This window comes from Carassius auratus, chromosome 21 (genome assembly GCF_003368295.1).
Source record: "Carassius auratus strain Wakin chromosome 21, ASM336829v1, whole genome shotgun sequence".
Taxonomy (NCBI): domain Eukaryota; kingdom Metazoa; phylum Chordata; class Actinopteri; order Cypriniformes; family Cyprinidae; genus Carassius; species Carassius auratus.
The window spans coordinates 12926938-12944518 of record NC_039263.1 but is presented as its reverse complement, the minus strand read 5'-3'; the positions used below and the strand labels follow the sequence as shown (position 1 = coordinate 12944518).

At 36.4% G+C, this 17581-nt stretch overlaps 3 protein-coding genes across 5 annotated transcripts in view; all 3 read right to left on the bottom strand.

The window, feature by feature from the left end:
• Window positions 1-518: 518 nt before the first annotated feature.
• LOC113038573 (protein phosphatase methylesterase 1-like) lies at window positions 519-5958 on the bottom strand. The gene is made up of 14 exons (XM_026196086.1): window positions 5673-5958; window positions 4292-4385; window positions 4105-4197; window positions 3457-3514; window positions 3298-3349; window positions 3063-3217; window positions 2713-2803; window positions 1936-2001; window positions 1696-1822; window positions 1449-1572; window positions 1326-1370; window positions 1166-1230; window positions 1028-1094; window positions 519-912 (listed from the first exon to the last, which is right to left on the bottom strand). The coding sequence occupies exons 1-14, from the start codon at window positions 5759-5761 to the stop codon at window positions 902-904; spliced, it is 1137 nt and encodes a 378-aa protein (XP_026051871.1). The 5' UTR covers window positions 5762-5958; the 3' UTR covers window positions 519-901.
• A 474-nt stretch (window positions 5959-6432) lies between these two features.
• LOC113038572 (spermine synthase-like) lies at window positions 6433-13399 on the bottom strand. The gene is made up of 11 exons (XM_026196085.1): window positions 13205-13399; window positions 11710-11830; window positions 11041-11128; window positions 9796-9860; window positions 9506-9681; window positions 9258-9412; window positions 9076-9165; window positions 8017-8131; window positions 7855-7934; window positions 7663-7778; window positions 6433-7366 (listed from the first exon to the last, which is right to left on the bottom strand). Exons 1-11 carry the CDS (start codon window positions 13248-13250, stop codon window positions 7336-7338), a joined length of 1083 nt encoding a protein of 360 aa, XP_026051870.1. The 5' UTR covers window positions 13251-13399; the 3' UTR covers window positions 6433-7335.
• A 1617-nt stretch (window positions 13400-15016) lies between these two features.
• Window positions 15017-17581, bottom strand: part of LOC113038571 (connector enhancer of kinase suppressor of ras 2-like) — a 37980-nt gene continuing 35415 nt past the window's right edge. For 2 of the 3 annotated variants that reach the window (XM_026196082.1, XM_026196083.1), the window contains exon 22: window positions 15018-16031. In XM_026196082.1, the coding sequence (XP_026051867.1) occupies window positions 15981-16031 (51 nt within the window). In that variant the 3' untranslated portion in view covers window positions 15018-15980. Of the gene's footprint in view, window positions 16032-17581 lie in introns of all 3 variants that reach the window. The other variant, XM_026196084.1, reaches the window with a different exon arrangement.

Below are 17581 nucleotides of genomic sequence, written 5' to 3'. Positions count from 1 at the left end.
GAGTGCAAAAAGAACATACTTTTAAGATATTGTATTTATCAACAGCATAAATTACATATATACAAATGTAAATAAAAGACCTTTATCTGAGATTTAAAGCTGTGCAATACTGTATTGAATTATTAACAATATAAAAAAGTTTTAATATAGCAATAGATCTTTTGATTGTGCTTCTTGCTGTATTTGATCATTTTTATATATTGATTCTATAGCTAGATTTACATATGAGTAAAAGCCAGAACTGATTCTCTTACACCACTCACCAAAAGGAACCGTTTATGTGAAGCTGCTTTGTTGGTATAAAATTGCATGATGCAACCTGTAAATCAGAAGCAAAAGAGCAAAAAATATAATAATATAAAACATGCACACATCAAATAAGGGCTGGTTATTGATTTGGATTTAGAAAATAATTTTTATTCCAATTTATTTTGGTATATTTCAGTTATAATATCCGATTTGTTTCCACTGAATTAAATGTTCTCTCTGCTAACACTAAATTATAAATGAGCGCAGACTGCAGAAACCTCTCTTTATTATTTCCCTTGAAATCAGCAAAAACCAACACTTTTAACATGATGGAATAATCCTAATTACAACAACAAACAAGCACGGCATCAGAGGAAATGCAAAAGAAATCAGTGCGGGGGAAAATTCATATTAAATATACATAACGATTTGAAATTATAAGTATTTCTGTATTATTATTTCCTGCCAAAATAGCCAAGAGAATCATAATGATTACAGCAAACATACATAAAGTCATACAAAACTGAATATAATTTAAGAATGAAGTGCTAAGAATGAGTTGGCAGCAGAGGCGTGGTTTTGGTAGTAATGTAATCCACGGTGGAAAGCAGAGAGGAACGACACATCGCTGGATGAAGACTACGAGTGAAGGTTACACGTCGTCTGTTGAACCAAACCACACACACAGAACACAAAGGGCGAGATCAAAAACAAAAAAATTAATATGAATAAATATGAATTTGCTTTTATACGATTCAATCAACACTTGACGTCTTACCAGGGAAACCCTCCTTGAATTCAGTGAACTTGTGACGGACCATGAAGGTGGCTAGAGCATCAGCTACCTGCATCAGATATATCATAGATCAGAAGAAGCAAAAATATTTTCCATGATTGTGATGTGAAACAGACATACTTTTTCCGGGGCATCTTCATGAACAGCATGGCCACATTGTGGCAGAACTTGCATCTGGAACTTCCCTATTATAATAACAACCACAGAAGTCATGAAAAACCTTCTGGCCACAGCAATGTGATGGGCTGTACTATAAAGAGCAAGAATATAAATGCTTTACCTTGCATTTGCCCAATGGTTAGATCTTTATCAAGCCTGTCAACACCTATGGGAGACACATTACTCACTGAGAGCTGTTTTTACACTGAGTAAGTCTAAAAGACAAATGTCTAAGCATTCTTACCAGCCAGCAGGAGGAGTTTTGGCACAGAGCAGGTGAGAAAGAGAGAAGAAAGTCCTTTAAACCAACCCTCCCAGTACTTCTCTGTCTTTGAGAGGTCAACACGCCAGGTGTACAGACATTCTTTCTTTATCCGCCAAATGGGAAAATCGTCAAACATTTGCTCATTAAATAATGCTTAATGCTCAATGTGAAACATTCTTAGATGTACAATAAATAAGTGATAACGTTCAATTGAAGCTTATAATACCTCTTGGTCATCCTCTTTCTTCCTTTTGTGGTTGGATTCACCTCCTTCTTCATCCTCCTCCTCCTCTTCAATAATGCCTTCACTGATACTCCGGGAAACCCCTGGACTACTCAAAGGCTCTTCACATCTAAACATCCAAAGAGAACTAATCAGTGCAATATATACAATAGCTAAACATTTAAACAAATTTACAACAATTGCTGGAGCTAGATAAGGGAACCAATACTAGGGAAGACTTACTTTTTCACCTGTCCAACCATGGACACTCGTGCAGACTCAACATTCCTGATCTGACCACTTTTTACGCTGGTAAGGGAAAAAGAATATCAGTCTTTATTAGAACTAGGGTAAAAACAGGGAAGCCAGTTTCCCCCACTGAATTAATAATAATAATAATAATAATAATAAAAAGTAATTGTGGGATTTTATCTCACAATTCTGACTTTTCTCACAATCACGAATTTACATGTTTTCTCAGAATTGTAATGTATATGATAAATATAAGCTATAAACTCACAATTCGAAATTTTTTTCTCAGAACTGCATGATACAAACTCGCAACTCAACTCAAGATGGAAACTCGCAATTGCGAGAAAAAAGTTAGAATTGTGAGATAAAAAGTCACAATTACCTTTTTCACATTTTTTTATTCAATGGCGGATATAAGCTTCCATAAAAAAGGTTGTATTCATTAATAATAATTTATATTTAAACTATATAAAAAGCACAGCTAAAAGTGACATTATTTTATAGCCATTTAAATCAAATTGGTGATCAATTCTAAACAGAAACAATAATTTTGCACTCAGGCCTGGAGCTATAGTTACTCATTTTAAACATGTTTTTAACATCAATTTGGATGTATATATACATATTTGTACAAATTTGTACGTTAGATGTTTTAATCAATTTGTGGAATTATTTAAATGACAGTCCTAGATGAGACATTACAGGACTGATTTAAGTTTTAAACAACTGTCACTGGATATTTTCTAAAGCATACTGAAACCTTTGTACCTCCATTCAATTGCATTCTCCACAGATTTAAATGTTTTTGGTCGACTCCTCAGAAAGTTTTGCATGCTGTTCAAGGCATCCATAGCTGTACCTGAAATTAGTAAAAATGCATTAAATGCATCCATAAATATTAAGCATGGTCACATTTCGTAAAACTGCACTTAAATCAATTACAAAACATATAGCAGTTTCATAATGGTTGGTAAATACCTTACAGCAATAACTATCCAACTCCACTGATTGAAACTCTTGAGATGGGAATATGCATTACTAAATATTTTCTTTCATCTTTTTTTTTCTTGGGTAGAGAATGAAACTAGTTAAACGAAAAATAAGGGGTGAAAACTTACCTTCAACTACATCAATAACACAAAGGCCAAGCAGTGATGGCACGTGATTGGCTGCAGCTGTGTGAACTGCTATTGCTCCACCCATGCTGTGACCAATAATCATGATGGGAGGTGGGTTTTCACCATAAAGTGCCTCCACCACTTTTCCAACATCCCTGAGAGAAAGTAACATTTCTAAATGAAATGCTGCAAAATCCTGCTTAGTACAGACCTTGAGAGAGGAGTACGTACTCACTTGGCCATTGTTTCAGCAGACAGGTCATCAGGATTCTTTACTTTAGTATCACCTAAATAATATGTGTAATTATAAAACCAACAGCTTATGCTCATGTAATCAGATAATTAACAAAATACAAACAAGTTTTCTGAAATAAAAGAGTATGAAATCCCTTACCATGTCCTCTGAGGTCCATAGCTACAACCCTGCAGTTAATTCGGCTGCATATAACAGACTGGGAATACAAACATGGGATAATATAAATTATAATAATATTAATAAACATAAATTAAATATTAATATTATCTATTTATCTCTTTGTGTGTGTGTGTGCGCTTACATGTGTGTTTGTGTACATATATATATATATACACACACACACACACACACACACACACACACATACAATCTTTTAGCTTTTATCTGATCAAAAATATAGTAAAACTGTAATATTCTGAAATATTACAGATTAATACGGTTTTCTATTGAAATGAAGTATATATTTTACAATGTTGTATTTTTGTGATAGAAAAGCTGAATTAGAAAAAAAAAAGTTTAAAGTTTTAATGCATCCATGCTAAATCAAACTATTCATTTCTTCTACAAAATTATTTAAAACTGAAGAAAAAAATAACTACTACAAAATTTTGAACGATGCATATTTATACACACAAATATTATATACACTGTATAATAGTGCATATTACAGACAACATGTCACATCTTTTTCCACATTGGTCTCTTTAACATGCATGAAGTACCATAAAAACAAAGTACTGGAAGTCATGTAGTGAGATTCGGCTTTGTGAGATGAAAGAAACTCACAGTGAAGACTGCCCAGGACAGTGCAGAGTGACCTCCTCCATGAAGGAGCATCAGGACGGGCCCATGAGAGCCACTGCTGTAAATTCTAAATGCGTACAAAGGTGTAAAGGAATGGTTTATAACAGAATGGGAGAATCTGAAATGTCATTGCACATAAAGGGTCTTCACAACAATAAACAAAGGATATGTCTTTGCTGTTGTCATTTTCCACCTCCACGTCCTCCATTGTTTCAAAGTACTGACTCCAGAGCAGAGGAGTAAAATCTCGTTTTCTGCCTGGTCTGCAAAGAAATGGGAGAATCTGTGTTATATATATTTATACTTTTTTTTTTCTTACCAGTGGTCATGGTTTAAATGACTGAACAAAAAAGATACAGAGCTCAGATAAAGTGTGAAAATTATCATCAATCAAGAAAGGCCAGCTAGTGATGATAATTCACAAATAAGAAACAAATCCATAATTAAGGCGTTCTAACTTTAAACCATCACTTCTGACCAAAAAGTGAGTTCGGAATCCATAATGACGTTTCTTCCTTTGAAAAACTCCATCTCCTGTTGTCCTCTCACATCAAAATTCAACGAGATATTTGTTTAGAACTATTTTGGACTGTTTTCACTTAAAAAGTATGTGTGCATATTTCTCTCCTGATTAAATTAGATATGAGATACACATTATCATATATGGATAGAGGACTCTTAATTTAACTGGAAGTATCTGTTTGTTAAAGACGTCTATGATGGATTTGTGTATTACAAACACACAGCTTTTTACTTCACAAGTCCATCAGTCAACTGATGTCATGTGGATTACTTGTCTATTAGGGTTAGGTTTTACCAGCTGTTTGAACTCTGATTCTGATGGCACCCATTCACTCCAGAGGATCCATTGGTGAGCAAGTGATGTAAATGGTACATTTCTCCAGATCTGCTCTGATGAAGAAACAAACTCATCTACACTTGGCCAAAGGGTGAGTATACTTTGAGGAAAATGTTAATTTTGGGGTGATAAGTCTTTCGTATAAGGTGTTGATTTACCAACTCTATAAAGTATAGTAAGTTGTCACACATATTTTAATACTTTAGCAACATTTACAGCAACTTTCTTTTCGCCCTCTCACTTTTTTGGTTCTAGGTTAATAAGAGTAGTATATGTCAGCCGGTTGTTGAACTGCTTGAGTAGATTTAATCTGGTTGTGTGCATGTATTCAGTCGATTGTTTGAAAAGAGTCTAACGTTAATCAAAAGAACTAACGTTATTCGGACATCGAGTGAGTCGTGATCGCGGTGGCTGGATGAGACACAGGACGCAGGAGGGGACCGCAGACGGTCAGAAAAGCAGCATTTAATTGTTGATAGCTTTCAGCACGACCAGGACAGGTTTGTCATTCCGTGCGATAAATATGGGAATAGTTAAACATTCATATAAGCAATAGACCCCGATAACAGTTATGACTCGACACTTTATGACAGACAGCTAATAGCTCTAAGCTATAGGGTTGCTAAAACAGCTGTATGCACTAACGTGCATATTATTATGATTACAAGATATGATTAAAGAGTAAACTCACCCCATTCTTAATTTAACGTTAGATCCCGACTGCAAACCTGCCATTGGGGGTTTGGAGGGTAGCAAATTCAAATGCAACTCTTTCTCCATGGTGTGAGAAAATCAATACCCTTTTGAGCACGTAACGTTAAAGCGTCTAGCCCTCCTTGCACCATACGAGTCCTCTTCTATAAACACTACAGTTTTACACTACAAATGAACGATAAATCACTCTAGATCAGCAGACAGGTAACGTTAACGTTACAGAAATCTGTTCACACAAGTAGTCACCGCCCACCAGTATTTTTGTCCAGTGTGCGTTATGGGAAATGTAGTTATTTAACGGATTCTTAATGCTGATGCTGATGTCATGGCGCATGGGAAAGAACTACAACTAACAGAAAACACCATTTCTAGGCTCATTGGCACGTAATCCAGCCTGAAAAATATGACGTAATGCAATACGAAGGATGATAGAGAAATTGTTCATTGTCGGTGCCCTGTAAAGGGACTGCTCCCTAAAATTTTATATTGTTAGTATTATTATATTAATATTAAATGTTAGAAGTTAAATTTATAACTGAAAACCATTTTCATAATGCAGTGTAAACGTATTGCATTGCAGTTATTATTACTGACATTAGTTTTAATAGCAGTTGTGATTGTGAAGTGCTATGAGAAATAGCAATCACTATGATCATAAACATAATAATTGTGCACAGTATTTTCTTCTGGACTGGATCAGAGAACAGGCATACAAAAAAAGAGAGAGAGACTAGACATTTTTCTCCTCAACTGCTTTAATAGATGATTATTACTCATTAACAGAAGTTACTTTTCAGGGCAGGATCACTGGTATATGGTAAAATAAAATCAAAGAATAAATAATATCAACGAAGCACCTTATCGATAAAAGGGTGTGAATCTAAGTGGCCTACATTCAGTAAAAACTTATTTCTTAATATTATTATTTTTTTTTAAATCCTTGCAAAAACATTGAGCAGGGAAACCCACTATTGACCTAGTTTGTGCTAATTATTAAAAATTCAACATTCACAGTTCAGTAAAAAGAAAACAAGAATGAAAATTGCCACAGAAAATTACTTTTTTTTCCCTTTTAAGACATATTTAGGGGCTTCAATAGACTAATCAGTGAAATCCCAGAATGCAACACTGTCAATGAACTCTCTGTGAAGCACCATGAATCAAATCACACTCAAGCCACAGTTACGAAAGGTTGCCAAAAAATTTAAACACAAAGGCCAACAAAAAGAAAAACGGTGGAGCTACAGTAAAACACAAATTGCTTTGTAAAATCTGAATCGTAAGAGCAAATCCTCAAAGGCAGGAGTCAGAAATGTGTCTGGATGCTTCGCCACCCTCCAGGCTTCAGTGTCACTCACACACCGCACCACAGCGCTCCCTGGAGGACTCCAAGCAAACTACATCAAGCCAACACAGGCAAACAAACTAAACACGGAACTCTGTGAAATTTCAAACACAAAGATGCAACTAGCCATCTCAAAACAGGGAAGGATGTTAACTGTTGGACGTGAAGGGACAGTAGAAATGGAAACAGTGCTTGGAGAGATATGTGCACGTCTCTCCACAGTGCATCAGAGGGTGAGAGGGAAATCTTCACATTCCGGCAGGACTTGGAGGAGAGAGTGAAGAAGGAAGAGACATTACTTCTTCCAGATGGTGTAGAACACCCAGCTGAGTCGACATGTTAAGGAAAAGTTAATTCATGTGATATGAGGGTTTCCTTGACAAAATGTCAGTTTGCAACAAATAATTACATTAAAGCAAGCATTTATAAATTTACGGTTATCTTGAAATTTATAAAATTTCCAGCTATGATGGCAAATTTTTGAGAGAAAAAAAAACTTTTAATTTAAAAACAAATCTGAAATAATAGATGTACTTTTTAAAAACAAAACTGTTAATCATAATTAACATACTTTTCGTGATAAATGTATTTCAAACAAGAGAACTGAATTTAAAAAGGATACAGCTCCATATATGAGGGAACACAGACCACCTCTTTGGAAAAATCCACTTTGCACGAAAGTCTCCCCAAAAGCATTTCATATTCACTGAGCGCATCAGTCAGATTCACACAATTACCCTACAGGCAGAAAATAACATATTAGCATATCAAAGGAATGAATAACAGCAAAAAATGAATGGTAAATTGAACTCACCTGTGTGAAGTACTTTCCACCAGGACGCAGGACTCTAATGGAGAGGTCAAGGATGAGTCTCAGGAATTCCCATGTTGAATCTATAGACAAATCCAGATCAAATTAATCAATGTACTGTAATACTCAGTCAGAAAAGTGTAGATGCATATACTGTACACTAACCTTCCTCAGGTGCCGTGGAAATTGGGACAGCTGTCAAGTCATTTATGACATAATCAAACGTCCTCCCTTGCTCTGCAAACTTTTTTAGTACGGGAACACAGTCTTGAACCAAAACCTAAAACAAAAAAGGGAAAAATGAGAAAACAATTTGAAATGATATTCATTGTGGGAAATATACTTTCATTGTTAGCCATAAAGAGGCTGGCAGTTGACCAGAGTTTGAGTAATTTCCCTCAACTGTCCACATTGCACTTGTTTCAAAAGCAGGAAAGGGGCCTCATTGTAACTTCAAACTTCAAATAGGTTTAGCAACTTTTGAATGGTCCTGAGAGAGAGCCAAAAAAGGACAAACAAATGGAAATGTGTAATACAGTCTAACGGAACACTACCATTAAAGGAGTCAGTAGGAAGACATTAAAACAAGGACTCATTAAAATGATCAAAAGTGACAGTAAAAACATTTTAGAATGTGACAAAACATTTCCATTTCAAATAAATGCTGTTATTTTTAACTTTATCATGATTCAACAGACAATCGTGACAAAAACTGTTTCAAAACTGATATGGATGATTTGACTGAATGATTTCTACAAGACCTGGTGACACTGAAGACTGAAGTAGTGATGCTTAACATTCAGTTTTACCATCACAGGAATAAATTAGATTTGAAAATATCATACATATCATACAGTGCTTTATGCTGCGAGACGAAGTGGATCAACTTGTCACTGGCCATTCTGGATTTTGGCATCCGCTTGTACGGTGGCTCTGAATTATCAAAACACCTCTCAAAATGCTTGTTACGGATGCAAAAAATGCAGAAAATTGAACCCGATTCGAATATTTTTATGACGGACGACAGTTTCTAAGGCAGTGTGTAAACATGATTGACACAACGTATTGTCTTATTTATTTTTTAAAATGCGAACATTTCTGACTCCATGTGCAATGACCTTTAAACCTTAAAAAAAAAACCCCCGCAAACTTTTGAACTGAAGTAATTAAGGGCAAAATAAATTAGAGCTGTAACTGATCAAATTCAGATAATTCAATCCTTACCTCATAACAATCTCCCTTCAAGTTATCTAAAACATTCCCGCATGTCTTCCTCATGTGTTTCCGACATCCATCAATGACCAGCTCGTCAATGTACAAATATTCAATTAAGGAAAGTAAAAACTAGTCAGACAGTTAGAAATTACGGTGTTGTTTTTTATTTAACTGTTAAGCATAAAGGATATCTCAACCATGGTGATCATCTTTGGTTTGAGCTTCACCGCCTCGTGGAGAATTCCACCATCTCCTCCTCCAAGAATCAGTACCTCCTTTCCAGCATAGTGCTCTTTGCCGCTGCCCATAATGGCCTGAGTGTAGGGCAGATCACTTTCTGCCAGATCTGACATTCAGTGTCACTAAATTACCACATGTTCACACGTCACAATGACCATAAACCTAGTAAATAAACAAGCCCTAACCCTTTTTTACTTACTGACATCCCCGTTAAGGATGAGTATATTGCCAAACTGCCGCGAGTGCAAGATTTTGATGTTCTGGTAGGCGGAGTCCTTCTCGTACACAACTTCATCAATATCATATTCCATCAGCCTGCCGTCAGCCGTGGGCCAGTACCGGTCCACATCACTGCCTCGAATCAGCACAGGGAGTCTGACAGGAAACATGCAGTTAACAGATCTAAATAATTTCCCACAGGGTGCATGCTTCAAATGCATAAACAATGAGGATGTTTTATTTATGGAAACTGATTCAGAATGAAAATACCTCTTGATCCTTTGGATATTTCCATCTAGGAGAGCTTTTAATTTCTTCTCCAGTGCATTCAGTAGCTACAAAGAAAACAATGTCTTAGTAATGAGCTTCTAACTTAAGAGAAACAGAAAGTAAACACATTCTGAATTGGTTGAAGCACTCATGCCTTGTGGTTGATCTGAGGTCAGAATAAAGTACATGCTGTTATTTTTTACTTTCTACTCATCAAAAAAAAAAAAAAAATCATCAAATTTAAACAATAAAAATGATTATTGAGCAGCAACTCAGCGTATCAGAATGATTCCTGAAGGTTCTTGTGACACTGAAAACAAGTAATGGCACTGAAAATGCTGAAGGCAGAATTTATCAAAATATTGCTGCTTTTGCTGTATCTCTGAGCATGTCATAGTGAGCGTAAGAGACTTCTTTCCAAAACATAAAAAAAAATTCCACCACAAATTTTTTGAAGGATAGTATATAAACCTTAGGGCTGCATGATAAATTGCATGCGATATTTAATGCGCATCTTGTCAGAAAAGCCGGTTCTGTAATCAGCGGTAAATCTCTACAACAACGGCTCTGTGTAGTTGATGCTGTTCCATGTGAAATCACGCACGTGGAGAGATTTACCGCTGATTACAGAACCGGCTTTTCTGACAAGATGCGCATTAAATATCATGACATTTGCCATTTATTGTGAAATCTGCTAAAGAATCAATTGTATGGTTTTATTTGTATTTTGTAAAGGGAGAGTTCACACAAAACTAAAAATTCTGTCATTAATAACAAACCATCATGTTGTTTCAAACCCGTAAGACCTTCGTTCATCTTCGGAACACAAATTAAGATGTTTTTGATAAAATCTGGGAGCTTTCTGACCCTTCATAGACAGCAATGCAACTGACACATTCAAGGCCCAGAAAAGTAGTATGGACTTCATTAAAATAGTCCATGTGACATCAGTGGTTCAACCTTAATTTTATGAAGCTACGAGAACACTTTCTGTGAGCTAAGTAAACAGAAACTACGACTTTCAAACAATTTCTTCTCTTCCGTGTTACCGTCCACCGCCATTCATGAGACTTCATCAAAAATATCTTAATTTGTGTTCTAGAAGATGAACAAAGGTCTTACAAGTTTGGGAACAACATGAGAGTAATTAATAACAGAATTTTCAGTTTTGGGTGAACTATCCCTTTTAGATTAACATTATGTTATCATGCATCCCTAGTATCAGTATCAGTATTGTGAACTCACATTGTCTACTTGCGCTACATCATCCCCTTCAAGACACTGCAGGTCAAAGGTCACCAGACCATGGGAGTGCATTCGTAAGATGGCAAACCTGATCACAAGGAAAATATCAGAAGCACAATTAAAACCTCAAAACTGCAGTCAAAAACCAAAAAGTGATATGCGGCGCTCAGGCCAGATTCATCCCAGCTTAAGCCTACACAAAGCCCCAACAGCTGTGTTTACAGCGAGCCACACACAAAACAGGAAGTGAGTGCCAAAGCCTTTAGATCAGATGCACAAAGCCACTAAAATGACCCTGCGCTCTTCTAAATGCTTTCCTTTGTTGCACAGGGGATGCACTTAACTGGCCAATCAGTGGTCATCCTAAAGAGTGTCTGAATACAGGAGCACACCTGGTGTTTTCAGTGGGGCGTTTGTGTGGTCAGGCATCATTATTGTCAGTTAGATTTAACATTATGCTTAGCTGTTACAGAGCAAAAATGAAAAAGCTCCATGGAATGGCCTGATGGAAAGGAAACTGGTGGCTTTTTTTCTAGCTTACGAGTGGATAATCGATATAATGAGAGGGCAAACATTCAAATTCAGATCCCTCCCCCTTTCAGCTAAACAAAACTTCTTGAAGAGATTTTGCATACTGTGGCATGCTGCGAAAGAGGCAAAAGTGCTCACCTGCCATTCTTGCCGACAAAGGTTGCCAGATATCCGAGTCCCTCCGAGTCATGGACGTTCTCTGTCATTTCCTGCTCTTGAAATATAGACTGCAGGCCACGCACAGTCGCAGAGACATCAGCTAAACAGAGAGAAATACCAGACAGATTCATTTATCCTCTAAGCTTTTCATTGAAGGCAACTGACCCTAAAACCAATCATACTGAATGCGACTCAGCTCATTTGCATATATAATTATGTTTCTTAAACCACTTAAAGTGGTAGTTCAGCCCATGAACTAAAACTTTTATTTTATTTTTACATATATTATACATCTTCATGGTGTTGCAACCCATTTTTTGAGTGAAGCATAAAATAATGTATTTTAAGAAATGTTTTTTTTTTTTTAAATGCAATAGAAGTCAGTGGTAACCAAAATGTTTTTGTCACCAACATTCTTCAAAATATGTAAGAAAGAAAGGCATGACATAAAACCATACATCTTTTTTCGCTGAAAATGAATGGTGACAGACTATCATTCTTCCCAACATCTCAGAGGAAACATCTCAGATCAGTTTAGTAATTTAATTGTTTTATTAAAATAACTGAAATAACATAACAATTATAAAAAATTATAAAATGTTCCATTTGAAACTCACAAATCACAAATAAGTTTTGTACATTAAATATAATTAATATAATTGTGGAATTCAAATTGCTCTTGAATAAAAGGGTATCTTGCAAAACAATCCGCTTTAACCTAGTTACGCACATCTACCCAAACAAGTCGATCCATATTGATTCCTATCAATCCTACTGTATAAAGCAGGGTGGAATTGTAACATACAGATATGCAGCAGTAAATGTATCTACTATAAATCCAAAAACCTAGTACATGATAGTCTGCAGCTGTCGCAATGCTCATAAAAGAGATAAGGCATGTTTGTGTGTAATATCAAAGTATGATCACTCATCTTATCGGCTTGCGTTATTATTAGCCAGTGAAATAGATTGTCATAGGAGGTGAGAGACATTCACAGAAAAACACTCATTAAAAATGTGTCATGTAAACACAGTAGTAAGTTGGCAGCTAACGGAGTTACGGACGGTGCATTCGCAACAATAGGTAATATAATATGTAACAGTTAATAGGAAATATTTATGTTAGTTCGTCTGCGACTGCATGCATATGTATGTTCATATGAGCTTCATTCAAATGCAAGAAACAGCCGACATTAGCCTCCGCTAACAGCGCTATGCTACCCCCTGCCTAGAAGGTCATTTATCAGAGCAAACATCAGGAGGACGTGCACAACAAAAGAAGCCATATGCTCGATTGCAATTACACATGCATCCCGTGGCCGTCTCGGTAACGCAGCAGTGGGACTGCAGCCTCGCCGCTATTAGAGAGACAAAAAATCGCTTACAGAGCAGTTGCGAGGAGGCCCGCACGTCTGCAGTGCAACACGAGCCATCCTCTTCACTCGCCCCCTTCATTCATTTCATTCACATTTACCTGGCGCACGGAGCTTGAAGTCAAGGGTGTAATGTAGCACTGCCATGATGGCGTAAAGCCGTCTGCCATGCCTGGATGAGGCAGCCGGTAGTGAATCGGTGGAGAGTCTGTGGTGACAGAGGGAGAGAGCAGTCACGCCGGAGGGAGGGAGGGAGGTGTGTGCTGTGTATACGCTCTCTGTCTCTGGCACAGACTCACTCGAGTCGAGGCGAGCTCGGAAGTGGGAGGTAACCCTGACCGAGTTAGTGCTGGGGGGTTGATTCATCTCAGCGAATCGAATCTTTTTTTATCCTTTCTTAACGAAGATTCGTTCACCAATACTTGATAATTTAATGATAATTTCAATTTTGGAACTCTTTCAGTGGGCCTTTCAGCATGATATATCGTTATAGGTGGCGGCAAAAGTGAATGAATCATGGAGGATTAAATGAGTCATTTTTATCCGAAACCAGTATAATCTCTCATCTTTATAGACAAATAGATATTATTTCATTGATTTTGTCATCTGTTGGGACTTAAAAAACTGAAAAACAATAGTAACGCCCTTAATGTCATTTTAATTGTGTTTAGCCTATTATGTGGGATTAATACTCTTTCTGCCACTATTTGTGAATGAGATCGATTCACTAAGCGAATCAGTTCAGTTATTCAGACTAAAAGGTCCTATCCTCTCAAAATTATTGAGAACCAGGACCCTGCACAGATATTTTGAAGGGCAGATGTTCAAACCACTGGTTCATTTTACACCCAGATGGTGCATCTTACCCGCTGACTCGACCCAGGGATTGTTGGGATTGGTGAGAACATTTTGTGTTTTGTTTTTGTACTATTTAATACAGCTTTGCTGCAAATACGTAGACAAAAAACTGAAGGGTAAAGCTACAATAACTCATTTGAATGTGGCCTTGTAAGGGACGAACATATGATTCCGTGCACAGAAGTGAACAACGATTCGTTCAATAACATCGATTCGTGGGTAGAGTGGCCCTGAAGCGCCCAAGCCCGGTTTCACACATGTAGGGCGTTTGCGTATACCCCTTACGAAATTAACCATGGTTTTAGTACAAATAAACCCGTTAAAAAACATGGTTACTTAAGTTAAACTATGGTAACCACAAATTATCCATGGTTTCCCTACAATAATAATAGTTTAAACATTGGATTCGTAGTAGAACTGTAGTTAATCAATATGCCAATAAAACATGGTTACTACACATTTACTATAATAACATCATGGCTAAATTTCGTACTGCTGCAATCCAGTCACCATTAATATGTATCAGCCTATTGTCCAGGGTGCAACATTGGGTTATTTTGAAACCACTACAATTATGACTACGCTTATTGTGACAGTTTCAGATGGTAATAATTCCATAATATTTTAAAGTACCACAGTGTACCAGAGTACATGGTTTAATGTTCTCCAAAAAATTTCAAACATCATGGTACACGTCCAAAAACCATGGTAATTGTGATTGAGGACTCAATACTTTGATCAGTTCTGATTTTCAGTTTGTGTCATCCAAGGGAAAACAGTACTCAGATTGTAATGTAAACCTCTCACCACACTCTCCATAAGAGTACCCTCATTCAAGACCTTATAATTTCCCTCATAATGCTGGCCTTAATCCAAGCATTTTAATTGCCAACTGAACTAGAATGAGTTGCACGTTTATGGAAATAAAAAGCCTAGAATAGGCAGTGCCTGGGATCTAACCAGAGAATAAATCTAGGTTACTGTAAGTACAGCCCAGCTGTCATCATCAGTAGGCCTGATGGACCAACCCTCCAAGAAATAAAGAAAAAACATTTCACACACTGTGTACCAAACAAGTCAAACTGGTACTTAATATAATGTCAAAACATCAAACAATTTATTGATAAAATTACTTTTTGGAGATACTAGAACACTGGTGTTTTCACACGAAAGTTTCATTTTGTTCAAAATCTTTCAGGAACACATGAAAAGGAATTGATGCTTGCATTTATCTTCAGATAACACATAGTTGAGCATACAAAACAATGTACAAACATCTCAATAAATATCATGCTTACAAAAATAGACAGTGTTAAACTAATTAATCGTTTTAGTTCAACATTATTGCAAGAGCCTTGCTGCTAGGGTGCAAACGGTCAGAATATTACAACATACATTGTATACAACAAACCTAGGCTTTCAACACTCAACCGAACACAGACACGCAATCATTGCATCCTGTCAGTCCTGCTCTCACACTCATAGTTACATTTACCATCGAAAAATGTTAGTTTCAGTGAAGCTGGAATTAACACTCTCAGTTAAGACACATCACAGACAGAAAATCTATTGACTAGACAATGGCCATGCAAATCAGATTTAGAACAAAATAATTTCTATTTCAGTAGTTTAATTCTTTTATCCCTGTGTTTTTTTTTCTCTTTCAGTCATGAGAGACTATTGTAGGGTAGAGTTCATTGGAAGTGCAGTTATTTGGTCTCAGATGGAGGCCAGAGTCATTATTACGAACACAAATAATTCAAGAGAAAAGAACATTACGTACAAAATAATGCCAATATTAGCATGTGCAGTAACATAAAGCAAAGAAAGTGAGTGCAACGAGAGGAAATTCATGAATGCTGCAACCGAGTAAAAGAGTGAGAAATATTCCTTAGGAAAGACGTAGATGTTTGATAAAAGCGACTAGATGAACCCTCCAGGGAAAGAGAGCGGAGCTGTTTTAGCAGATATGGCTGAAATGACTGGTGCTGTGCCCTGCTGTGTTCTCTGTATCTCTGGCTACACATCCCGATGGATGATCTTAGTCTCTGCCTCTTGAAGAGGGATGTCCTGTCAAAACAAGACACCATGATTAATGATCTGTATTCAATTATGCACCACACATCTGTGATCATAAGACATAAAACAAAGACATTTTTCAAAGCTGAAACACAGACAGGCTAGTTTTTTTTGAAGTGCAAGATGTGTCCAAAAATGCCTCTGGTAAACATAAAAAGAAATATAGTGCATTTAAAGCTGCCAATCAGAAGCTTAATGACATCTTTCAAAAAAAAAATAATAATAATATTAGCATATTTGATTAACAACATTTTAACAGCATTTATTAAAGGGGTCATATGATGTGATTGCAAGTTTCCTCTTTGGAGTGTTACAAGCTCTTGGTGCATAAAGAAGATATGTAAGATCTGTAAGTTGCAAAGACTAAAGTCTCAAATCCAAAGAGATATTCTTTATAAAAGTTAAGACTCGTCCACATCCCCCTAAAACGCCTCGTTTAAACACACCCCCACATGTGTACATCCCTGTGTGGGAAGATTTGCATAACACCTCCCATATGTTCACACAAAGAAAGAAGGCTGATTCTTGCTGTTGTCACTGGCGCAAAGTTGTGGAGACACTGTTTGGTTGTGAAAGTGAAAATACTTTGTTTGGCCTTCATAAAGAGGACACGACTAGAAATCAGTGGTTAAGTTGTATGTACAACACTGTTCCAGAACAGTTCTGGTTCGTTTCTCTGATCACAAATGCAGACATGGTTTAATGTATAACACAGTATTTATAATCATTATAAAGTCATTATAATCAGTAATTATGTCCCCACTGGATGCAACAAATGCTTGTTTGTAATGGGTTTTATTGTTTTTGTCTTGTGGCGCAGGTGTTCTGACCGGGACATGCATCACAGTATGGCAAGGGGTGTAACATTTCCATCACACGCTTGAGGCATTCGGCCAATCACAAAGAACTGGATAGCAGGCCAATCAGAGCACACCTTGCTTTTCAGAACGATGAGCTTTGTAAAAAAACAACACATTTCAGAAAGACGGGGCATAGAGAGTAAACAATAATGTACAGTATGTGGAAAATAATGTGTTTTTTTTTTTTACCTTAAACCACATAAACACATTTCATTACACTAAATAATGTTCTTTTAGCAACATCATATGACCCCTTTAATCTATGTTATGGGAAGTTTTTGAAATATACTGTATTATAAATTCTTGATTAACTTCATACATTAGTAAATCTTAAAAAAAAGTTAAGATAGTGATAGGTACAGTTTTTTGTTTAGCAAGGATGGATTCATTACATTAATCAAAAGTGACAGTAAAGAAAAGATTTCTACTTAAAATGTTGATTTAAACTTTGTCCATAAAGTCATGAAAAAAAATATGATTTGAGCACCAAACCAGCATATGAGAATGATTTCTGAAGGATCATATATGACACCGAAGACTGGAGTAATGGCTGCTGAAAATTCAGCTTTCAATCACAGGAATAAATGACATTTTAATGAATATATTAAAATAGAAAACAGTTATTTTAAAATGAAATAATATTTCACATTATTACTGTATTTTCGAACAAATAAATGCAGC

What these genes read in the sequence shown, in the direction of transcription:
- LOC113038573 (XM_026196086.1), bottom strand. Translation starts at nt 5,761, where the DNA reads ATGGAGAAAGAGTTGCATTTGAATTTGCTACCCTCCAAACCCCCAATG. An exon ending in TGTTATTGATGTAGTTGAAG is followed by an intron (nt 2,804 to 3,062) that starts GTAAGTTTTCAC and finishes TACTAATTTCAG; the next exon opens with GTACAGCTATGGATGCCTTG. An exon ending in ATGAAGATGCCCCGGAAAAA is followed by an intron (nt 1,095 to 1,165) that starts GTATGTCTGTTT and finishes TATCTGATGCAG; the next exon opens with GTAGCTGATGCTCTAGCCAC.
- LOC113038572 (XM_026196085.1), bottom strand. Translation starts at nt 13,250, where the DNA reads ATGGCAGTGCTACATTACACCCTTGACTTCAAGCTCCGTGCGCCAG. An exon ending in ATGTAGCGCAAGTAGACAAT is followed by an intron (nt 9,861 to 11,040) that starts GTGAGTTCACAA and finishes TTTTCTTTGTAG; the next exon opens with CTACTGAATGCACTGGAGAA. An exon ending in CATCCTTAACGGGGATGTCA is followed by an intron (nt 9,413 to 9,505) that starts GTAAGTAAAAAA and finishes ACTGAATGTCAG; the next exon opens with ATCTGGCAGAAAGTGATCTG.